Raw genomic sequence first — 26,162 nt, 5'->3', positions numbered from 1 at the left:
TTACAAAAAAGATGGCGTTACTAAAATAGGAAAACAAGGGCAGCAGTGGTAAGTTACAAAGCAATGGTTATATAGTTGGTCGAGTGGTCGTTTATTTTATATATATTATTTGTTAATATACACTTGACATGTAACTGTTTGTCGTTTGTACACGCTGATAAGATACATTGTACATATACTACAGGTAACGTACACGATTACATTTCGTTTCATTTACCTTTATCATTCGCAACGAATCACTCGGTAACCGCGAATTAACGAAATCAAATATTTTAACTTTTTTTTTTCAATTTCGAAGTATCAGTAGCAAATTATCATCATGCGGTTATAAAAGTAATACAGTGTATAAAATCCAAAAATTCACAATACAAATTGGGCTGATCGAAAATATCTTGTCGTATATAGAACTATTACATACAAAAGGTTAGAAATCAGATATGGTCACGTAACTAATGCAACCGTTATCACAAACTACACGATTATACACACACGAGCTTTATTTAATTGCAAAACGAATCGATACAGGATAAAGTTTCAAAACAAAATACAATTATGCAAAACTTTCTAAAGAGTTTCATCAATCTAAATGATTATAAAGATTAAAAGACTTATGAATATGTTTCTACATATACATGTAGCATCGATTGAAAAGCTTCAATCACTCGTACTTGAAAACTACGAGAATACGCTTTCGAACAAAATATTATTGAGCGTTCTTTTCTAAAACGTGTTGTATATATGGCAGCTATGGTATATTTTCGAAAAGCTCTTCTACACGACGGCCACTCTAAAACCGCAAATCTACTTGGTACATGGTGAGCTTCCACGTGAACATCTCGTTAATTTATCGATACCACGTTTTGAATACAATTTCATTTTAAATATTTTTTTCTCCTCCTTCCCCCTCTTTTTATTAATACCGTAACGATCATATACAGTGCACAAATTAGAACCATCAAGAGATTCCCTAAATCTATGTATTTCGCGGACCTTTGTCCCGAATCAGCTATTCACATTAATGTACAGTATAGGATTAACCATCGATAAATAAATTTCTATACACGTATCGTCAACAAGAGTTTCCTATTCGGTCTCTTTGAAAAATATCAGCTTTCTATCCATCTACATTTTTTTCGTTTATGCCTCGATAAAGGTACTCTTCTGGTGGAACAGAAACATTGTTTCGACATTTTTTGAAATCTCTTTTCAGTAAAAATAAAAAATTATATTTTCGATCTCATTAGTGCGTTTTCTTTCGATTTCTTTCAATTTTGTTCGATCTCGTTTGAGAGTCAATTCATTCGAACAACAAGCTCCCGTGAACGAATTGTGCAAAGTTACGAAAATTCGTCTCATTTTACGAATAACATCTGCAACGAGGTAACGTTTCAATGATTATCAGTTATGAATCATAAGGGACGAATTGTTGAACGCCCACGATAGTTTCGCGCCATTTTTATGGCCAACCAGTTCCGGTCCATGTTCCACCATTCGTCTGAATCTATCGCAGGGAAGTGTGTGCGCAGAATTACTGCGCAATTCAGGTAGTCAGGCAATTGGAATTGAAGCAGGAATTACGTTGCGACTGCTGACGAACATAGTCTTGTACATTGAATTTCGTGTCGTCCGGGTCGTTGCTCTTCCTCGCCTTTAGGTCTCTGAAATCAAATAGAACTTTGCTTTTTATCTTATCAGGTGTTCTCCAGCCGCTGAAGTCTGATGGAAACCAGTCACTTGACTTTGTTGCGATTTCACAACGTTCATGCTTCTAACGCAATGATAGGATTGAACACTCGTGAGGATTGCATGCAGACACGGGATGAATTTCAATATATTTCCACGAATCTAAATCAATTCTAATAAGTTTCACTTCATTGGATTTATCTAGTATTCATAAAAGATGGTGATCTTTTGGTATTTGTAAAGTATATTGTAGCGTTACTTGGATCATTGTGAAAGCCTAGACTACACTGGCAGACGATTGTCCACAATTCAATTCGTATACATTTTCCAGGGAAAAATCCGCAGAAAAATACATGTAGATTGTAGACTACTGTCTACAATTATCTGTCAGTGTAAACTAGGCTTTACTGAGCTTGGAACCGGGATATTACAATAGAGTTCTACTAAAGTGTTTGAACTCATGTTATATAGGTTCGAAGGTACTTCAAAATATGTTTTTCGTTCTGTCTTCTCGATATATTCATGAACTGTCTAACACTATCCGAATTTATTTGCAATATGCTTAATCGTGTTATGAATACATCACTAAAAACATTCGTCTGCATTACGCCTTGTTATTTGTACAGTGCTGCTTTAAAATTTCATCTAATCAGGATTCCATAGTTCACGTCTAGTTTAAGATTGACAGATGATAGGTTGGTGATGATTAATAGAATACCTAGCAACGGCCAAGAAGGCCAATTCGACGTTCAGGCCAGTTTTAGCTGAGGTTTCCATAAAGGGAACTTTGTACTCTTGTGCCAATCGTTCTCCGTCTTCCCTCTTCACTACTCGTTCCGTTCCACAGTCAGACTTGTTGCCTAAAATTATTTATTTTAATTTATTAGACTTTGGTGAAGTGAACATAATGTTTAATAAGTGGAAATGTTTGTTTAACGTGAGTTGGCCTGATGGAATTGAATTAATAAGTTGACATTGACAGTGACGTCTAATTATCTGTGTCTAGTTCAGAGTTATGTTTACATCTCGTTAGAAGTAAATCTGCACGCTATCAAACATATCATTTGCTGCGAAGTTGATGTCCTCATCTGACTATACAATCTATCATGTTATATTTATCTTATTTTAGAAAAATAAGAAAAATAATAATAATCGATGCTTTCTCATAAATCACTTCTAGGAGCTGTCATTTCAATTAGAAGTTTCAGTTGAGATCCATAGTTAGAAGACATGTTCCTTATAGAGGTATAGAGCTAGCTTTATTCCTTGGTGATAAAGTTCATGAAAGCTACCAACTAGATCATTGAAACGTTATTTAACTCTTATATAGAGAACCAAAATGTTGCAATCATTATTAACAGGTACATAAATTTTTTATACAAAACTTTGAAAGTATTTCAGCTACTACTACTGATAATACTAAAAGTACTATTCAAAAATATAAAATTATTTATATGTAAAACTAAGCGGATTCGTGATGTTTTCAGTAGAAAGCAAAAAATGTTAAAACAAATATGGAGATAGGTACATGCTTGCCTACACTAAGATTACAGCAAATAATTGAGTAGCCATAAATCTCCTTATTCAGTACTCAAATATCCTCGATCGAACTATTTCAATATAAGTGGTCTTAAAACGAATATTCCATTCATAAAAATTGAATAACTATTTACAATTTTAAAAAGGAACAATTGAAATTTGTTAAAAATTGTTATAAATATTTGACATTCTTTCATTCAATGTTTTACGTCTTATAATGTTTATATTTAGATATTGATCATCTGTCAAGACACGACTAACCAATCATCCAATCAAGCTAGCGAACAGTTCTTGATTTTAACGATTCTCTCAATCAACACTCTGCTCTTCCTAGAACGTCTTTCTCGACTTTCTACGAAAGTAAGAAACCTGTCGAAACTATGCAAAAACCAGCTAACGTATCGATCATCTTGGTAACTTTCTCGCAAACGAGACGACAAAGAAAGCAATCGCGGCTCTTTTCCTTTTCTCTGTTTTTCTTCCTTAGTCTCTGTAGACGAATGCAAATAAAGACTAAGTAAGAGACATGTTCATTTTAATTTTTGTTGATTTTCTTTCTTTTTTTATGTTATACTTTTACTAAAAGGATAATTATAATAACTAAAAGATAGCATGGCAAATATAGCACAGTTGAAAAGAAGAATAATTCGTTATATCTAAAAATATGCTCTCTTTATCAGGTCAGGTTTAATGATTTATAAGATCAGGTTTAATGATGATAAAATTTGCCTATCCTTTCTTTTTCAATTTTAAAGCGAATATAATAACTTAATGGGATCATATGTGGATGTGGACATAAAAATCAAACAAACAAGGTTATTTTTGTTGTTAAACAAGCTTGTTGGCTAGTATGAAAACATGCTTGCTTACAGAAGGTTAATAAGACAAGATTACTTGACAGTGCATTGAATTTTAAAGTTGTTTTGCTATAAAAAACAAAGGATTTGATTTATGAAGTTTTGTACTATGATCTTCAAATAATAATCGAAGCTCACCCAACAACATGATGACCACGTCCTCGTTCGCGTGTTCCCGGATTTCGCTCAGCCAGGCTCTGATGTTGTCGTAACTCGTCTTATTCGTCACGTCGTACAGCAATAAAAGAGCTGAAACCAATAATGATCGTTGTGCAACCGGCCATGATCCTAGTAATTGATAGACACACGCGGAAACAAAAGTTTCCACGTGACGCTGTCCATGTTATTACGTGTCCGTAAAATGCTACAGCTCGTTTGTTCTCCCCTTTTCCATTGGCCAGAGAAATTTACACGCGTCTGTTTCGTCGTTCTTTTATAAACATCGCGTTGTGTCAAACGACGTTTTCACAGCCTGGCAAATTGAGATGAGAGAAAATCAAGTGTGTCTTTATGCGCAAGAAAATGAAGTGCGCCTTTGTACTTGAGAGTGTTCTGGGAATATTATTCGGTTGAAAGTTTCTGAAATGGTTGCTTTGTTATATGCGATATACATGCTTTGTTCCATATGATTTTTTCAGAAAATATCCTTTCGAACGTTCATCTCTTCTTCTTGTGTCTTGGCATTTTAAATATTTATTAAGATAATTTTACTAAAGAATTACAATTTTTCTACAGCACTCGATCTCCAATTATCACAGCTTATTTATTTGTGCGCTCCTTCAAAAACTTTTAAAACAAAATTTCCAGATGCTACGTAAAAACTAAATACGGTTCGATAGTATCCAATTAATCGAATACTAAAACTACCCAATATGCTTACAGATAAGATTAATTTCTTTTTTGTAGCTCTGCTAATTGTTTCAAGGAGATTCCTTTGTAATTCCTGTATAAAGATTTATACAGAGCTATACGCGTTTAGATGATGTTTTAATCGTGGATTTTTTGTAATTTCATTTATATCTAATTTTATAATTTTATGTAGCCATTGCTGTTCTTCTTCTTGCCCTTTCTATTTTTGTTTATTTCTTTCCTTATATATAATTGTATGTATATATCGGGTTTATACCCGTTCTATTAACCAGTAGATAAATCAATAAATAAATACTTGTGATTCGTGCTCGTCCTACTTTGAATTTTCATCAATTATTTACGCAAGAACTGAAAGTGTTTTTCCATTCGAAAGCTTGCTTTCTCACCAGTATACCACGGTGGGTTAAAGCTCACAGGAGGAAAGCTTGGCCGTTCCAGTAATATCTGACGATGGAGACACTATTGTCGAAGTGTCTCCGAGGCGTAATTGTTACCCATGCCTTTGAAACGTCCAACTATTGTCGCGTCTCTGCTGAAAGAGGGTTTCTCCGCGCAAACAATGGTCGACCCCCGACGGCGGACAACGCGTTTCCTCCTCCTCTCCTTTACCCTCGAATTCACATAAGTAGCTTCCCAAAATTAACGCTCTCCTTGAATTTTGAAACGCTTCATGGCCTGTTTTAACATCACTATATCCACTAAACCGTAATTGCTCGAAAACGCGTTCATCGAACTTCGTTTTACTTGACCGATAGTGAAATAGTTTGTTGTTAAAATGTTATTGGTGCTTACAGGATAATCTTTGTATTTTTCTTTTTGTCTTTTTTTATCACTTTTAGATCATGAAAGTTTTATTAAAAATAAGAGACGTCATAAAAGACTTGTGAACAGGATAATAGAGTAGCGAGCAGAGTTATAAGTACTTGTTAAATTGAAACAGAACGCTTTACAGAGAAATCAGAGGCGAACTTTCATCTCGTATTTTCCAGTAAAGAAACCGTATTTCTACATACTCGGAATGTAGTTACATGTAATGTCACATTGTATAACGCAATTTACATAATATCCAGTCAGTTCAGAATTCTCAGCGTTTTGGCCTTCTACTTAGCCGGTTACGTGAAAAACTTCATCAGCATTTCGATTATCTGGGACACGTTCTTTTTCTCAGCGGTCGTTGGTTTAGCACAAACCTGGCAATCGGCGACAATTCATCGAGAGAAATAAGTCAGCTATTTATTTTTTTTTTTTTTTTAGAGTGAGAAAATTAATGTAAATTTACTAGAAACGTTATACTAATAAATATTCATGATATCATTATAAACTTATTCTAGAATTAACTCTAACTAACGAAACTACTTTTTAGTAAACTAATACAGGAATATAATTAAATTTGATTGGTACTATTTGATTAAAATCATTCTCATAGCATACGTAGTTAAAATTGAAGTTTCAATAGAGACACACGCCAAGTATTGTTATTCTAATGAAATCATAAACACAGCAGAGAAACTGCTAATTTATGCCTTGCGATGAATTGTCAGTTATTGTCCTTTATTCTTGTCTCAAACAAGTCTGTCCAACTAGTACTTAATTATGCTATCGCCTTGTGTCATGATTACTGGATGCGATGCTGTTTGTAAATGGAAGATTGATTGCACGCTGGCAACGAAAACTTCTCTATCATGAATTATTTGAAACGTATCCTTTAACATATGTAATTGTGTCACAAACATTTTTTTAACTGTCTTTTTTTTAGCTGCAATTAGAAGCTATATACAGACGAAGAAAATACATATTAATGGACTGCGCACGTTTATGCATTTATGAGAAATTTAAAGGTGTATAAATGAAACATATAGAACGTGTATAACGCATAAAAAGACGTAGAAAATATTGAAAGTAAAATAAAGAAACAGATCTTTACTTAATTTTCGTTGTTTTAACTATACTTCGGATGAAATTGCAAGAAAGCTGCTCTTCCGCATATTAAATTTAAAAACATTTAGTCTAGTTTTATAATATATATTACTTGAGATGATTCTAATTATAATTAGAGAGTGTAAGTAGTACATAAATTAGAGGATTTTATATGTAACAAATAATATATGTTAAAATTAATTATGTAAAATTTAAGATAAATCGACCAAGTAATTAAACTATCACACTTTAGTTCCTATTTCTTTAGAAATTTTTATAATATTACAATATTTTCTTTTTTATTATTTGATTTGTACTTTACAATTTGTCCAGCTGGATATTTAAATTTTGCTAGTTATATATTATAATATTCATATATTTGTCCTTGAAAGTTTCATTATACAATGAGGCTCGCAGACCATTTTTACTTTTCTTACGATAAATAATCAACAACTTTATCAACTTCTTGTACAAATCTGCGATAAGGGTATAATTACCATGAGCGTCTCTGTAATAAGCATGCGTCACGCTTCGAAATCTTTCTTGCCCGGCCGTGTCCCATATTTGAAGTTTGATAGACGTATCGTCGACGACGACTACTTTATTCTGAAACACAAGAAGCATTTATATATTCCGTTTAATAAATGATTCTCTCACCTATATTAACGTTTTAACAGTCACTTGGTTTTTCTTAGTAAATTGTTTCTTCGTATTTTAAAATGAATTCATTTTTGCTTGTGGCATTTCTAGGAAGAATTTAGAATATCTCACCCTAAAATCAATGCCCACGGTGGTTATATAGTTGCCAGACAGGAATCTGCCGTCTCTAAATCGTGTTAGGAGGCAGGTTTTCCCGACACCACTGTCACCAAGTAGCATCACCTATGTTACGTGAAAATTTTCTGTGAAAATATCGTAAAAGGAAACTCTTTGCAAAATATTCGGAAGCTATTCTACGTTTATTTAAAAATATAGCAGTTGTACTTTTAAAATCTAGAATTATATAAAAATCTATTTGAAAAAAAGGAATAGAAAAGATTTATTATAAAAAAAATTGAAAATGAAACTTCCTTGCAATACATTTAATTGAGTTTACGGGTAAACATTCGACGATTTATACGTTTACCACTGATATTCTGTAATAGAAAAGAAAACACAGAAGAACGAAATAGTTTACCTAATCCTCTCAATCAATTTTAAATATCATCTTCATATTTATTTCTTTATGATAAAAGAAAATATAGCAGAAGATAAAAAAGAAGGTATTTTTAGTTATTAATTCCAATGAAACTTTTATTCTATTTAACAAAAACCAGTTAATCAGATCGAAGTGTATCACGCAACGAGTCCGTGTCCAAACGCATTCACATAGTTATCTTATTTGTAGAAAACTCAGTAAACGCAGAAATGTGTAATTAACTAGATTCCAGCGATATCATGGTCGACAGATTGAGATTGATCTACGATTGAACTGAACGCAAAATATTCTGAACATACCGATGAACCGTCTAACAGAGATTAATAACCGCAAATCATCGTTTCCTATCAGTCGTAAATTACGCTGGAAAAATGTGTACTATTTGCGTTATGCCTCAATTAGCGTATAAAAGGTCACGTGATAAGAAGTGGTAAAATTAGTAGTAGCCACGAACAAGTATTAGAAATGGGGTTGGTTCGTCATGAATTTTAGAACATGGCTACTGGCCGCTATCAAAGTAATCCTGAAATTAAGTTTCCTTTTAAAAAGAAACTAAAATTGTAAGGTTGAAATTAGGAGAGTGCTCTTTCGGAAAATTACGCTAAAACGTAAAACGCTACTAAAAAGATAATGATTGCGAAAAGTTCTATTTTGAACGTAGAAGTTAGAAGCACAACTCTGATTGGAAAAGTTCGTTTTTGCTGATCGAGTTACTGTGGTTTTTAGTCTTTCCATGGCTTGTTGATGCGCTTGGAAACGGAGAAATGTGATTATTGCTTTATTATTGATCGGAAACTAATTGAAAGACCGTTTGTAAATTGGAACGTTGTAAATTATCAAAGTCTCCGAGTCTTGTTAATTCTCTATAGAAGTATATCAATTAAATAAGACAATTAAGCAGTCTCTTTGTAAGGTATTTCTGTCAGCTTGTAATTTTTACATCTCGATACAATATTGGATTTATTATTTAATGTTATTACAATATTATATTACTAGATTCTACGATTTCGTAAGAGAGCAAATTTGCAATAGTATTTAAATGAAGATAACAATGCATCAATTAAATTTAGTTTTTCGGCCTTCTTAAGCAACATTTCATAATGTCAAATACTACTAACAAAATTCAATTTTGCAACACTGAAGATCGTGTTTTAACGTGTACGATAACTCTCTGCCCATGAAAGCTGTGTATTTATAACATTGTAATAAATTATACATATACTGCATGGATCTGAAATTCCTCCTTCCTAAGGCCGTGATTGCAGTGGACGTGAATTCACTTTGGCCAATTGGCCCAAACTCTGACAAACTCTGACAATCGTTCGTAAACTAATTTACAATAATCGAACATTAAGGCATTCGGATGTTCGATTTTTGATTCGGCGAACAAATGTTCTCTTGCACTTTCATTTTACTAAATTTTACAAAAGCCAGCATTCGCTTGCTTGGTGTAAACGCGCTAAAGCGCAGCTTCGAAATACGCATCCACTATAATCATAGCCTAAGCCCTAAGGTCTAAAGACTCTAAACCGTCAAAAGCTTAAAGCGTCCATGCCCAAGTTCGATCGGACCGCAAAAGGCAGCCCTGTTCCATCGATTGTCTCTTTCTCGTGGAAAAACCGGTTCGCTATAGTATCAGGAGAGAGGGCAGGACCTTGAAAAGGAGCTCGCCGTGTTCGGGTGGGGCCTGTTGGCAGGTCGAGTCGATGCTGTCGCGCGAGGACTGCCGCCTAGTCGGACCCGTCGTCTCCTGGGGCCGGTTGAACGTAGAACCGCCAGCCTGAGAGGTGGAAGGAGTAGCTGGGGCCGGGCCCCTGGCTCCACCAGCGGACCCAGAGCTGGTCGACCAATCGGAGGCAACTGGCCCCGTTCCACGCGGACCGTGTCTGCTGGCGCGTTTCGTCACGCTACGCAGCTTCTCCTCCATGGTGTTCATGGGCCCCTGCTACCGGGAGCACCAATTTGCTCTTCTTCTTCTCGGCCACTCCTCGTCGCGCTCGTCGTCGTCGTTGTCTTCGTCGTCGTTGACTCGCTCCTTCCTTCACTTCGCGCGGATCGCGGCCTATCTCCTGTCTTTCGTTATCGAGGTCAGTCAACCCGGGACTAGAGACGAAGAGGGACACAGGGGACGATGTTTCACCTTGCGTCTCTTCTGCCTTCCGCTTTGCCTGCTCGTTCGGGCGCCGCTGATCAACGGACGCTGAGTGAAAGTCCGCTCGGCGAGAAGAGCCGCGCGACCGATTGGATCAAGAGGCCGATCAGTGACGCGCTAGTCTCGCGAGAGCTGGCCGCACGCTGCGCGCGGTTCTTAAGAGACACCTGGATTAAAGGAACCTCATGAGTACTATTGATGAGGCTGCTTTTTCAGGGATGATTCAAGGTTTTTGGAAATGGTTAAGTTTAGAAAGAACGTGTCTTATTGGACACATTGTTTGCTTGGTCTAATGAATTGGCAGATGCTAATGCATAAAGTTTGTGGGGCTTATTTCAAGTTATCTATGAACATGGTTAGGCATTAGGCTGTGAGCACATGAAGAGTGGTAAGCGACAGAGCACCAAAGCAGCACAAAGTAGATACAACTTAAAAATTTGAAAAATAGACTGTACAGCAACTGCAACACTGTTAATGCTAATGTTAATGCTTCAGTGCTTTATCTCTATCGCTTTAGAAGAACCTAGCGAATGTTGCTAAGTCTACTTTTCCGAAGAAAGATTCAGGAAGAATGACTTTTAGACATAATTCAGTTCAAGAAGTATTACCTTCAGACATGGAGCAATTCAGAAAGTATAACTTTCAGATATGACTCAAGAAAGAAAGTTTGGAAGGTTTGGCTCAGTAAGGTTTAGTTCAGGTTCAACTTCAGGGATTCGTTCATTTAACGTCTCTGGTTATGGATATAATTATAAATTAGGGGATGAATACTATTGCTGTGTCTGCTTTTTAAAGAAGATTTCGGGAGAATGACTTTTATATTGTACATCGGTCGAGAAGAGAAGTTTCAACGGTTTGATTTAATAGATTACATGAAGCGAATATGAATAAAGTAGTTTATGACGATGCTTGTGTAATGTTTCGGATTGGGTATATCAATCCCATTGCCTACATTTGCTATACCTATATTGTCATATGTAATGAAGAGGCTTTACGTTTGAAGTTTCGAAACAGCACAGTACAGCGTTGCACACACAGTAGAAGATGTCAGATTACATTGTAAACAGATATTCTGCATGGTTTGCTAATCAATATCCTATTGAAAGCTTGCAACCTAATAAATGTATCTACAATCGCACGAATTACCAGGATCTTGTAATCTGGCCAGAACTCAACAGAACAAGCAGCAATCAATCTATGTATACAGATAGCAGAATATTCGAAACACGCTTTTCACCATGAATATCGAATAAACGGATAACATTTGCAACAAGCATTTCACAGATGCAAAATCTACACTGCCATATGTATCGATACACCAACTGGTTAAATTTACTTTAAAAAAACCAACAAATTTTGCTTTATTTATACTAAATCCACTGTTTAAATATTCTTGTAATCCCCGTGGAATAATATTTATATTGTATTATAGTAATTTTCCGATTTGTTTCAAACATCACCAACATGATCATAATGCTCGTCTCTCGTATCAATATTAATAAAATTGCAAAATATTTCCTGTAACATGCATCATAATATATTCATTAAAGCTGTCCGCTAGTGTCTATCATATAACTTTTCAACGTTGAAGACGTGCCACGATTGAAGCAACGGGAAAATGAAGGTTGGCATCGCGTGTCGGAGGATCATTGTTCCTCGTTCGAGGCCGGATAATCGATAAACCCGGGAAAACGGGCTGGTTCCATCAACAACGCGTACATGGAACGACGGACGGGCATAATTCGCGGCAACTTGAAAGCTTCGTAATTACTTGGCTTGTTACGCGATGGATTATATAACGGGTCGACACCTATGTTGATTTCAGTGCTCGCGCGTTACGCGTCCGCTTACATAAACAGCGACCGGGTGTTTCAATTAATCCGCGAAACATCGACCCCCATCGTTATATCGTTCAAATTTAACGACCCCTCCTTAATATTTAGCAGAGTAAATTCCGACTTTTGGGTGTTTTGTTTTGATGGCTAATTGGGCTACGGTTAGTTGCGTGGATAATCGACGCAAATATTGGCGCTGGGAAGAAACGATCGCGAATTAAATTAGATTTTGACAAATCTACTTGGTACTTAAGTTGATTCTCAGTCTCATTGCGTTCGTTATTTTATTGCATTATTTTATTGGATAGTTGTATTATTGGATTTTCCTAGTAACTAATCGTTGCCAAAGTGAATGGCTGAATGCTTTGGCTAATTTTGTATCCGTCGTGTTACCATCTTAACCCTTTGATCACAGTACTGTAGTTTCGCATACTGTAATAAATTATTAATTAACTAAATGATAGATCTATTATATTTGTCATCGGTAGAACTGTATAGTCTTAAATGTTAGTGCTTTATGCCTTGCATAGATCAGGAAATATGTTTTTATAATATTATTCATTAACTAAAGAATAATATTTCTCACAAATATTCAATAAAATTCACGATACATCGAAATAATTTAACGAACTGGCAGTAAAATTTCTCGTTTCCCACTCCCACTAAAAATCGTAACTCGATCATTTTGAGTAGCTTGATGGTATCAATGTTAAAAGTAGTTCCGTATCGAATATCCACGATTTCGTCGAATTACCACAAGCTGGTTCCCTCCCTTGATATTATTCGACGTGCGTTCATGAAACGACGCTGTTGAAACGCGTTCCTATTACGTCCCGTTTCGTTGGGCGTGGAAGATTGAAAGGGAAGTTGAAATTGTACCGCTTCGAACGCCGCTCTTTTTCTGTTTGATGTTCGGCTCGACCCAATCACGGTAGTTAGAGATTGATTACCGGTGGTGCTGGGGAAAAAAGAATTGCGAAAGGGAGGATGTTGTAGCTTTTCGTCGATTATTGTTCGTTATTGTTTCTCTGCAGCCGCTTCAAGTTTCATTCTTGACTCTTATGCTCAACTTTCCCAAGTTTTCCTTTCTCTTAATCGATGAAAATAATTGCCACAGTAACAGGTTGAAGTTAATCTTGTTTTTAGTTCTTCGAATTGGAACTAATGCGAGTAAGCTAAATCTATCTTGTAGTAAATAACAATCTTATATTTATTTGTTTGCCCTCGTTTATTGCACAAAATGCGATTAAGAAAGAAAACCATTTGGTTGGAAATTTGAAATTAAATGGAGATCGATCGAATTAACGAGTTAGAAGTCGAGTCTGTCGGGGGTTCCCGGGGCGATTTCTTTAGAAAAACCGAATCGTGATGCAGATACGAGGCTGGCTGGTCCAGCCTACCGCTTTGGGCCCACCCACGCCGTACCTAGCGTCAAAAAAAACCCTCGAGGTTACAACGGAACAGGCCCTGTTGCCGGCGGACTCTACCCGACTGGTGGCGCCCTTTCCTTTTACACTTTACTTTGTACGACCTGAGGAGTTGGAAGTAGCAGAAGCATCCCACTACACGAGCACCTAATCAAATAAAAATTTCAAGAATATTTTGTAATTAAGCTACAATAGACAGGTCTATTATACTATGAGAAGAACAATTGCAAGATAATTTCATTTTTCGTAATATAATTATTTCTGTTTAATACTATTCTTTCGTTTCGATAGTTAAATTTAATAAAAATAGTAAATTAGCGCTAATACTTCGAACGACTAAACTTGTATCAAGGAAATACAAAGAGTCATTGAAATTGCCAAGAGCGTAAAATCCACCGTGAAATTTTGCCATTTTTATATCTTTTCCATGTTCGAAGAATATTGATTGTTTTTTTTTTTTTTTTTATTATTGTGAGTTATCTTTCAATTGATTTTTCGAGATATTCTTAGCATAGCTTTGAAGGTTTTTGACAACTTGAATGTCGACAGTTTTTGAAAGGTCCTCTATTGGATCTTTTTATCTAGATTCCTTCTATTTTTAAATCCATCGATCCTTTTTTCGACATTTCCATTTACCAAGGTCTCCATTTCGTTGTTGCAATTCGCTAATTGCAAAATCTAGATACAGCGGTATTCAATTAAGACGCGCAATCTCTTTAATGAAAATGTGTCCTGAATAAACGTTGCCAAGTACTAATCATTCATTAACACCTGCATTTCATCTGGATAATACACTTTCTCTGATTAAAAGTCTTCGCTATCAGCGACCAACTGTTACCAATAATTAAGTTTTTATTACCGACAATTACTATTTTCATTTCAATTACATAGTGTCTTTAAGTTTTTATCAAATTTTATGTCTTCATTGCAATCCTTCTAAATGTATCAGACTTACACCCATACGAGATCAACTTCAACTTAAATCACGATGAACACGATCCACATACAACTCCAACATTTTTGCACTGAATCGAGTAATTTTACGATTTAATCCCCGTTTTCATATCGTTTTCATAGGACACAAATCAATCAAGATTTTTCTTATAATCGTCGTGGATGAATAGACCAATTTAACCAAATTCATACGTACAATAACTCCGAAATTTTTACATTAAATCAGGAAATTTTACGATTTATTCATTTTGCAGAACACAGCCTCAAAGAGTCTTCCCAATTGTCATAAACGATTACATCAACTTAGCGAAATTCACGTACGATTTGCAAACTTGTTGCATTAAATCAAGAAGTTTTACGACTTCGATCACTTTTTCCCCGCTTTCATAGAACACAAACCAAACTAGATTTTTGCTATAATCGTAATAAAAAACTGACAAACGACAGGTACGATCCATTGCTTCGTATTAAATCCAGAATTACGATTCAATCGTTTCCCTCGTTTTTGTAGCACACAAATCTAAAGAGACTCTTCTCTCTCACAATGATGATTTCGGTTCCACGTTTGTATCATTTCAAGAACGGCGGTTGTTTTAATGGAATATAAAGTCGAGGAAGGAGAGCGTGTTTCATAGGCGTTTCCATCGATGGTAACACGGTCTCGTTTCTCCGTGGATTCTGGCTATTGTGCAAGCGCCCTTGGCTTTGCGCTCGGACATTATCTTCTGTCGAGACACGGATGACCTGTCCTCGTTGCGTCATCGCGTCACACGCCAGCGATTTCCTTCTTTCGCATCGGTTACCTCCGAAGGAGTCCTTTTTCCATGTCACTGCCGATGTTTCAGCCTCTCTCTTCTCCAAGCCAGCTTTATTTTCACCCTTCGTTCCGGTGTCGTTGACGGCTGCTCTACATGAACGCGCGACGCTCCTTTAAAATGCCTGGGCGAAACGAACGCTGCGTGGAATATCGTGTGTTCAGATTCCTCTGTGCTTGTTATCTAAGCCATCTGAGATCTTCGCGTGCGGTAATATTTCGAACGAAGGTTTTGCGTGACGTGGGAAAAATGTAGGTTTTTCGCCGCCACCGTACGACTAATACTTAAAGCCGAATAATTAAACGAATTGTTTAGCTTAGTGCTTATTTAGCTTCAGTCTAGTTGTCGTCGGTTTTATGGAATAATTCGACATTCAGTTTTAGATATTTTTGTCTTAGGGAGTTTTAGAAAACTTCGGATTTTTATATGACGAGCATTAAGCGTCGAGTGTTCGCCAAATTTTACGCGAAAGGTTGTACATTCTAACCATGCGAGGAAAAATATTGTTAGGAAATTTAGAAAATAGACGAGGAGAACTTAGAGAAGATGTATTTGAAAGACGATCTAAATGAATGTGAAAAAGGCGACGAATTTGAAAAAAACGAAGTTAGAAAATATCGATCTAAGTTCTCCTCGTCTATTTTCTAAATTTCCTAACAATATTTTTCTTCTTCTGATTTCCACTGACGTTCGCAAATCGTTGAATGATCGCTAATTTTGAAGAGAGAACGAATTGAAATAAGCTTTGTTGCGCAACATCCAATCCATATTCGATAGTTCGATATGCGAACTATTACTATCAAATTCAAAAATCGTTTCATTTTTTAAAGGTAATTTTAAATCTTGAAAATGGCAACGCTACCAGACTTCGTCTCTTATTCATTCCATAGCAAACGTAACCAAAGTAAAGAAAATCAGAAATGTGCATTCTTATTTCGAAGAGACTGCGTCTAATCGTCGTATTCTATTTCGAAAGATTGAAATTACATTGACAGGAAACAAGAAGAGAACGGAAAGAAAATGAGATTTCATCTTTCAAATAACACACATAGCAATGCCATTCGACGATGCCATTCGTTTTATATTGTCTTATTGTCTGTTATTACTGCAGCTATCTGAACTGACGTAGACGTCGAATACCAGCACGCACACCTGTACGCGAGATTAATTATTGATCGGGCCCGTACGTTCGATCGATCGTTAATTCGGGGATGCGTAATTAATTAATGCATCGGACGCATCGGACGCTTAGAACATTCGACAAACAGAGGTATCACGGTGTTGCACTTAAAAGAACATGATGAATCCTTACAGATATGCGGCTGGTGTGCTATTAATCAATTCGACGAATTCGTGACGAAGCTCACACGTGACGTTATTAACGACGATGTCGCAGCTGTTGGACGTTTATGATCACGAGAAATTGCGTGCTAGTTGTTCAAAATGATAAATTAAAAAATTAAATACATTGAATTTCACACGTCCTAGCGATGGAGTAAAAGATTTGTTTCTTTTGAATTGAGGAATCTATTTTTTGGTCAGCTCCAATTAGGTTTCATTGCTCCGATTTTTTCCCTATGTTTCGGATATGTGTAGTTTTACATAGTTTCCAGCGATAACCGATTTAATATATTTGTATTTAATAAGTCAAGTTTAGTCATTTAATTAGTACAATATTTTCAGTTAGTCAGGTCGAAGTTTAATTTATGTAGGTAAAAACATATATGAAATTCATATGAATTTAAATTTAAAATAAAGAATATTTAAACGAGAGAGAATTTAAATTATGAGTAACATTTCAGCTAACGTTAATTTTCCATCGAGTGATGTTCAATTAAAAGATAATCTGATAATCCATATTGTAGGTAGTCCATCTATTTGGTTTTAACTTATTAACTTCGATATGCTAATAAACTTGTAAAATATTCCAAAGTTATTGCAAACTTAATTTCTAGAATATAAATTGATACGTTAATTGTTATAAAAATTAAATGATAATTGTATGAATGCGTAAATTTCTTTCTATAGAAAACAATTATACAAGAATATTCCGTGGATGAAATTAATTTTCTGTTTACCTGTATAAGATTATTCTATATTCGATTATTTCTGATTTTCCAATAACGTTTCCATCTAACATCTGCTAGACGAACGCGCACGTGCCGAAAAGAACGTGTAAATCGCTCGTAGTCGAAAGGATTACGCGGCTCAACCAAAATCGGTTGAGTTGAACGTCCTTCTTTCACCTGCGCAAGAGGTTTTTGTCCCGATTACATAAAGACATCCGGCTGCACGGGCTCGATTTTTTCTTACATGCGTAGGATAGAAGATCAAGGATCAAGTAACTCGAACTGTTCCGAATGTCAGACTTAGACTAGCGAATTCACTATTCGCACAATTTGTCATATTAAAAAACAGTTCTTGTCCCTCGAATAACTCGTGTGGTAATTTCGAAAAAGTTCGTGATCAGACTGTGGAATTTATGGAAAATTCGAAGATACAAAAACGCATGAGGCGCAAAATATTAGGTTGTCCGAACGTTGTAATCTTTATTTTGATGGAACAAAATCGATCATACGTAATTCGATAAAATAATATAAAACGAAAAATGTCGTGCATCCATTATTTCCTCATAAAACGAAAGAAACTTTTCGGACGACCTAATAATATAAATAGCTATAGGAACGAAAAATTAGACGTTAGGGAATTAGCATTACCGTGAATGCATCTGTGAGAAATTCGAAGATACCCATTCTTCAAACTGTACACTATTATAAGTAGACAGCGGATTTTTATGCGTTTGTGAGAAATTTGAAAATTCGAAATTGCACGATGCACGAAATGCTCGTAGTATGAAACACTGTAGAAAAGTATGCAGAGTTTAGTGCTTGTTACGATACTTTGTACGTGATATCCACTTCTCTATCAAGGGTTTACTCTTTTAATTAAATTGTCAAGAACACGAATTTGCGTAAAGATAAGCAGTCTATTTACAAGCGATTATCCTGCTAATTTTCAGTCCTCCGTAAGAGAAAAATATCTTCTTCCGAGTTACTGTCTTCCACCTTGTTTCAAGTTACTTTGAAACCTGTATCAAGGCAATTTGTTTCACGCGAAGCTGTCAGAACCGAGTTAATACGAGAAATAATACGCTGGATAAAAAGTTGCGGAGCTCGCGGCACAACGGAGAGAAAAATTCCAGGAGCTTTGAAAAAAGGAGCCATAAATCCAAGTATGAACGCAACGAATTCCTTTTTTCTTCCTCCTATTTACAGTCGATCATTCGAAGCGTAACCACAGTTGTGGCACGCTCCAGAAAAAGAGACTAAGGCGAAGGGAATCGTGGAGAGTGTGAGAGTTGCGAAACGAAAATTGGAAGAAGGAAGTGGAGGCAAGGTGAAGAGGTAACCTTGTTGTCACAAAAGGAACTCCGCCCTTGTTACTTCCTTTTGATTCCGCGTTTTCAGGCTGCTAGCCGACGAAATATCATTCGACCATCGTGCTTCGAACCTAACGAGGTTAATAAAGCCTGGCATACTTTCGAACGGGTTGTCGGTTGTTTTTTCCAGACGTACACTACCGTCCATAAGTATTCCGACACTTTGGAAGTTTTTTCATATCGGCATGAATTTTATCAAATGTATAAATTAATGTAAAAATTAATAATTAGTATGTATAATCCAGCTGAAGGATCTTAGGACGTCTATTTTTAACACAGAGAGGATATTTAATGCAAATTATGAATTTTAAATTACATATATCTTTTAGTAAAGTTGTTAATATATTAATAATGTATACTTTCTTTATCGTACAGAGTAAATTAAATAAAGATTATCAAAAATGTATCAAATGAAGTAAAATGTTGCAACAGTTCGTTCATGATTTACTTCAATTCCGAGGCAATTACGATAATAACTCTTCCAAGACTTTTGAAGGGGGATCTATTTAAAGATCAGTGCACGAAAGTTAAAAAGGTACGAGCGAATGGATAAATATTTTTCATTCTTCAATGTATGGTTTTCAGGAAGATAACAAAAATATAAAAGATTATATCTTCTACGGTACGCTGCTTCGATAATTTAGTTGCGTGTGTTTGCTCTGAAATTAATTTTCAGTTTCTCTGTATTTGTAATTTGCAAATTGAGTTACAATAATTATACTTTTCCTGTGTTCGATGTGTTTAATGTCTCTGTTCAAGTGTTAGAGAAATTTTCTGAGCTTCGGTAAAATAATTTGTACGAAGGTTTTATAATATTAATTCTGCACCTATCCATTTCCATGATCTCGTGAATTATATTTTGGAAAAGGTTTTGGACAAATTAGTACATAATAGTAATACATCGTAATAATAAAATAATAAAGAATGGAACAAAAAGATAATAAACAGAATATAGATATTATTTATCAATTAGATATTATTTGTGTTATTGTAATTAAATTACATTCTATGAGAAATAAACGAGTCTCCCGGTACTTTTAAACTGGTAGTGTATGTGAAATTTGTTCGAGAGGTAACGAGTTATTTGCCGTATTTTAATTAATTTCTCTAAAATTCTAATATCTATCAAATTACAAAGACGTTATGTACGTGTTGAGTAAATTCTTTCGTCAAAACTGAAGGAGATTTTCAAAATTTTCCACTCGCATTTCTTTCTCATTTTTCTTTCTCCCTCAAAATATTACGGATTCATGTTTTTGATGTTGAAGATGAGAAAGTGCTTGTTAAGTTCCAGCAGCCATTATGAAAACTAATCACGCCCTTTTGGTAACGTGCTATTGGATATTATAAGCGTATTGGTTGTCGACGACGTGATGAAAACGGCTGGTTAATGTGTTTTCCTGGTAGCTCGAAGAGGAGAAAGGAATAGCCTGGTAAGGTCAGCAAAGAGGCGTTGACTGACAGAACATTCTGATGCTGTTCACTAATTAACATAGTAATTAACGTGGTGATTGCTGGCTGACCGCGGACCGACCTATTTCCGGGATTGTGTGTAACCACCCCTTTCCTTCAATCATATAACGAGTTTTGAATTTTAGTGACGCATCGTCTGTTCCCTGATATTTCAAATAACAAGTTAAATATTGCATAAACAGGCATTGTATATGGTACGAAACATTATCAGTATGGTGAAAGAAATAATCGAGGAGAAATAATGTCAAATTTGACGAATGTTTTAATTTTTTTGTTCGTGATTATTAATTAGTAATTAATTAGTAATTTTGTAAAATTACATCCAAGATTATAGCAATATTATGTAAACTAACATAATATGAAATTTACGTTTTATTAATAAAATTTCATAAAATTGAAGCTTTGCGGTTTAACTTACACATAATATTTTATGCCAATTGGTTCGTGATCAATGAAATATTACAATGAAAATTTCATAATTTGGCTATTTTTCATAACCAATTTCATCAACTTAAGCTCGAACGCGAAGGAGTGTGTTTTGTCATAAATAATATTTGCGAATGGAAGCGGGGAATAGAATGAAAAGCCAAATACAGCTCGATGTTGGATTCGATAAAGATTTTATGAAAATATGGAAAAAGAATGTTCACACTCAGAGTAACTATGACTTCGTTTACAAACTCACTGTCCCTGCTCGAGATCCCCAGAAATTCCGAGGTTCGATCGAACAAAGACTCAATAGTAAACTGTTGAATATCATCACCGCGTGAACAATAAACGGAACTTCAACTTTGTTAACATAACACAAATTTTGTTTACCATAAAAAACGCCATTGACGTTAACGGGATTCGAACCCATATCATATAGCTTCCAAGTAATTTCAACGTCTGAGACGATAACCACTTCACTAACATTCACTTAGACGAAATTGCTTCTTCTGTTCTTTAAATATCAATAAAATATTGTAATATTTGTTTATTATATATTTTCGTATCAATTTGTCGTATTTGATATACTAACTATATCATATTTGAGTTATATTTAGTAACAGTGTACATATATAGAGAGCAGAGAATAACTCGATTAGTTAATTCAAGCACTATCAGATGGCACTGTGAGGCTCTCACAAAGGAAAATTCCTCTCTTACGACTTTGAGGCTTACGACGCGACGCAATTAGTATACACTACATAAAATAATAATGCAATTATATTATATTATAATGTTACAACATTATAATACATGTAATAACACGATAAATAGTTATTGTAATAATTTTGATTGATCATTTAAACAACAACTTGGGGCGCTCTATTTTTAAAAGCTAAAATTACAAAGTACAGACAGCAAATATACTAAAATTAAATAATAGAAATACAAATGCTTATTTAATTAAATAAACCACGAGTGTAAAATGTGAGAAATTGAAATAAGAATCAATATATCATCGTTATAACAATTTTAATTGGACATTAAATAAACATCGTTCTTATATTAGAACACTAACTGAGCTGCTTACTTAACACTTCTTGAAATCTTAAAGCACTAAGTGCTTTTATTAATTAATTAAACATAGTTTAATAAAGTTTAATAAAGCGATTAATAAAAACATAGATTGTCATTTAATTAAACAAATCGCAAGAACAGAAAGAAAGAAATTAAAAGCAACAGCAATTTTTCATCGTTCGAAGTATCTATTACAAATGATTGATAACGACATGCTGGGAAAGTAATTAGTATTTTATTTCGATTACTTTTACATTGATACTCATAGCGGAGCAAAGTTTTCATTTCCGTCGAAGCTGCGCGTATTCCATCGAATTAAAAAGGCAGCGAAATTAATCGAAGTAAACACGGCTTCCGCTTTCATTGATTTCCGTCATCTTTTATTATGCTTTTTTCATTGCGTATTGATATTGGGAGCAGCGTTTGATTAAATTTCCACTGGTTCACTCGCGTATCGCCACCGTATACTGACGCATCGTTCAATTATGTAGCTCTCCTTTTTTTACGTCTTCCGTATATAATTAACCAAAGCTTCTTATGCAGGAGAAAGCGTACGACGAGAAATTACGGACAATTAATCCTTCTGTACGAACAGTTTGCTTTAAGAGTTATCATTACTTTCGCGTTACCTTAACGTTCACGTCTGAGATTTTTTAAGGCCGCTTGAAGCTAAAAAGATTGAAGATTATTATTTTAAAATATATTGTGGTAATAACAATTCCGAACTACACCTAAGACTTCAGTAATCGTCGTTATTAGAATCGAAAAGATATTTCATCAACAGTTAAAGTAGTATCTGAAATATAATTTATGCAAATTCATAATTAAGCGCGACAGAATTTCGCGCTTTTGATATAACGAACTTTGCCTCAGTGATTTTAATCACACGCAGAAATACTGATCACCAACAAATTCGAAAACGCAATAATCGATGCGTTATAGTAACCCCGAGATTAGTTTTCAACGTGTTATTTTATCAATTTATCAACCGATCCATCAGCGTTTCGGTACCGATGAAATTGCATTTCGTGATCGATGTTAGCCATTAATATACCTCGAAAATATAAATATCTTTTGCACATAAATATCTCTCTAAATAATATTTTCTTCTTGTTATTTCTCAACTATCTACATTTTGCCAAAATAGTATCAGTGTATACCTATCGATTAAATTTCAACAAACTACGGTGATAACAAAATTTTCTTTATCGCACATACTTGAAGATTGCGGATCACAACCACGGTCACTAAAATCCATCAAAATCTATAGACCATATGCGGATATATTTTCTTATTTATAGAATAAATTATTAGAAGTTATAGAATAAATAAATGGCAACTATGCGTATGTATGGGAATTGGAAAATTAAAGAATTAATCGCAGTAAACGATATTTCCAGTAGAAAATAATTTTCAATGAAAGAAAATGCCATTTAGAGCGCGAAATAATTATTATAAATTTTCTTTGAGCACCGGGGTAGGTGCGTTACATTCGTCTGTATTAAACGTTGAATTTGATGGGAAATTTTCACGGCCGATGTATTACCGGAACGTTATTAAAGAGGAAATCGGGAAATGCGAAAGCAGCGACGCGTTTACAGAGAGAGGACACGTCGGTGATATTTCAAACGGGGCAGGTTATATCCCACGGCTGTAAACATTTTAAAACGAGTAATGTTCGATCTGCTAGGATTACCTGCTTTGTGACAAAGGATATTAACATTCTTTTAGCAATTGACGTTGATTTACGTAAGAGAATTTGCGTTGGATTCATACTATTGGAACAAGATACAAACGAGGATTGTAAGGACAAAGGATCGCTTGTTCAATCGTGTCAAATACAATTAAAAACGATCCGGCTTTTTAACGAACGGTCACGAGTTTCAAGCGGATACAAATTAAATTCTTACGAAATGTTTATGTCGTTGTCGTTCGATCGATGAATGGAATTGTTACGAACAGACCAACATTCGTACTTCTGTTCCGTCAAAATGGCGAGTGAAACTTCACGAATAAGAGTTTACATAGGAGAAAAATACAAGGCCACTTTTGTTGATCTGTGGCTTTGATGCATCTAGAATTGGTTGGTGAAAATTAATTGGATTGCAGATTTATATCGCTGTAATTTTTTTTAGCAACTAGAAACGTAGCGTTTTTCAACAGTGCATTTTGTTTTTTTCACTTTTGAAATCTTTCTCGTGTTACAAAAGTGGAAAGCTGACCGATTCGCGTGTTTGTTTCCACGTAAAATGGGAGCCGAACCGGTCCGTTTTACCCATTCGAATGAAATATCGTCGACATCACTCTGCTCGCATACAGTAGCAAATAAACAGTTGGATTTTTCGTTGAAATGCAAGAGAATGTATTCACAATATACAAAGTTGTCGAAAATCCTTGTTTGGAATTTGTGGAATTGTCGGGTATTCCTAGATGGAAAGTTTGTCATTTGATTCCAGTTTAGAAAGCTCACTTGACCTGTGTCGTTTGGTAAAGAGAATTGATGATTTTACAATTTAACGCTTAGATGCACAACGTTGTCGTAACAGATACAGGTATAACATTTACTGTGTCGTATAATGTGCGTTCAACATTAGCATATTTATAGAAATACATAATTATTACATTATTTTGTATATACAATCTATTTTACAAACAGTGCTATTTATTATTCTTCTTAATAAAACGAATACAAAGGAACAATGAGATGTAATTTTTAAATTACATTTCTATAATTCTGTGTAACCCTGAATAGACATTTGAATGAATATGGACGAAAATTGAAAATTTTCTTTTCATTTCTTTTTTATGAAAATTCCTAGATAGATGGTGGTCGATGTTTCTTAAAACTGGATTTTACGTATAACAAAATTTCTACATATTATGTTGTTAATTTAATACTTGAAATATGTTTCAACTAAAGTTGATTTCATGCATGATCATGAATTTCGCTCGTAATACACCGATCGGACAAGTTTAAATAATGAAAACTATCGGATCGTACTAAAACTCAACTTATGATCGGATCAGAGCATATCTTCTATTTTTCCCTCTTTGAACATAACAACAAACAACGAATTAATTTCGAACATGGAAACCCTTTCACCTCGATATTCAGATAAATATGCACATTTAAAATGAAACTCCGCCATGAATATTCACATAAAAATAATCCATTCGACTGAAATTTCGTCTTGAAAACTTGCATAATTCATGAACCTTTTCGATCTTCTCAAAATTGCACTTTATCGAGCATTAGCAAAGCAATTAAAATCGCTCTTTAACTCGGTATATCGAAGAGTCATTTTTCTTATTGCCATTGTACATTTTCAATCTCTAAAAATTCAGACAGTGATTATAGAAATTTATAATTAATGATGATATAAATATATCTGCAATTACATAATAATATAATTATCCAGTAGAAATATATTTCCACAAAGAATAGATATAATTGGAAAACATTAAGTTATAGCGACGTGTAAAATTTCCCGGTTTCACGATAAATATTTAATTTTATATTTGAAAGCTGATGTTTAAAAGAATTTTAAATAATACTGGGCTAAAGAGTATAATAAACAAAAACAGTGTAAAACACAAGAACTCTTATATAATTGTATAATATTACTTAAATGCTGCTTTTGAAATACAAAGTAAGAAATATATTTGTCAGGAAACTCTTGTACGCCTCTATACATCGTATATTACATACTTTTATTTATTTCGATCAGTCAAAAATGCACTAAAGAGCAGTAAATTTATTAATAAACGACCACAATGTAATAATCTAGCACTTCGCACCAAAATCTTAACAAATCTTCAAGGAAGAGGTAGAGAAACCGAAATACTGGACTTCATTCGAAAAACGTGTTTCCCAATTAAGTCACTAGAAATCCCAGCAGGATATTCAATGGGCGACTGGAGCGACATAATCGTCGCCATAAATCATTATTAATACGTCCATTAGGTCGGCTCGATCGTAAGGCCACATTTGGAGTCGGTTCACGAGGACTGGTTGGATACTTTTTTTGCGATTCCTCGATCTCTTCGCTCGTTTCCTCACTCGTTTTATATTCTTTACCTCGCGAGATTATCTTCGTCCGTGAAACAGTAGCGACTCGTAGCTGCATATTTTCAACGATAACGCGACCATTTGCTGGTGAATATCGACCGATTAAATTCCACGAATTCCCCGTTTTAATCGCGAGATCGCGCGAATGTAAATCGCTCGCGAGGCGAACGGAACGTTGTTATCGCGAATACTTGGTGTCGGTTTTGCATTCACTCGAACGAATAGATACTTACACGCGACATTTTCTTGCTTGATTAGACTTCTATTTAGTTGCAATATATCCTCACTTTTGTTGATTTTAATACTAATTTATAATTAAGGAGAAATATTTTAATACAAAGTAGATAAACACGAGCACAACCCGTTAGGTTCAAAATATAATTGTTAAAGCAGACAATATTTTGATACAATGTACATTTTAATTAAAA

The 26,162-nt window shown here is 34.8% G+C and overlaps 1 protein-coding gene across 4 annotated transcripts in view; it reads right to left on the bottom strand.

Moving 5' to 3' along the window:
* Window positions 1-479: 479 nt before the first annotated feature.
* The window catches only part of LOC132905365 (ras-related protein Rab-37), a 176,959-nt gene continuing 151,276 nt past the window's right edge, over window positions 480-26,162 (bottom strand). For 2 of the 4 annotated variants that reach the window (XM_060956578.1, XM_060956577.1), the window contains exons 5-8: window positions 7,364-7,472; window positions 4,218-4,328; window positions 2,402-2,543; window positions 480-1,658 (exon numbers count right to left, since the gene is read on the bottom strand). In XM_060956578.1, coding sequence (XP_060812561.1) covers window positions 1,541-1,658; window positions 2,402-2,543; window positions 4,218-4,328; window positions 7,364-7,472 — 480 coding nt within the window. In that variant the 3' untranslated portion in view covers window positions 480-1,540. Of the gene's footprint in view, window positions 1,659-2,401; window positions 2,544-4,217; window positions 4,329-7,363; window positions 7,473-7,637; window positions 7,749-9,718; window positions 10,384-26,162 lie in introns of all 4 variants that reach the window. The other 2 variants (XM_060956580.1, XM_060956579.1) reach the window with 2 other exon arrangements.

The sequence above is a fragment of the Bombus pascuorum genome, chromosome 3 (genome assembly GCF_905332965.1).
Source record: "Bombus pascuorum chromosome 3, iyBomPasc1.1, whole genome shotgun sequence".
Lineage (NCBI taxonomy): Eukaryota > Metazoa > Arthropoda > Insecta > Hymenoptera > Apidae > Bombus > Bombus pascuorum.
The sequence above is the reverse complement of the archived record's forward strand: the minus strand, read 5'-3'. Positions and strand labels throughout refer to the sequence as shown.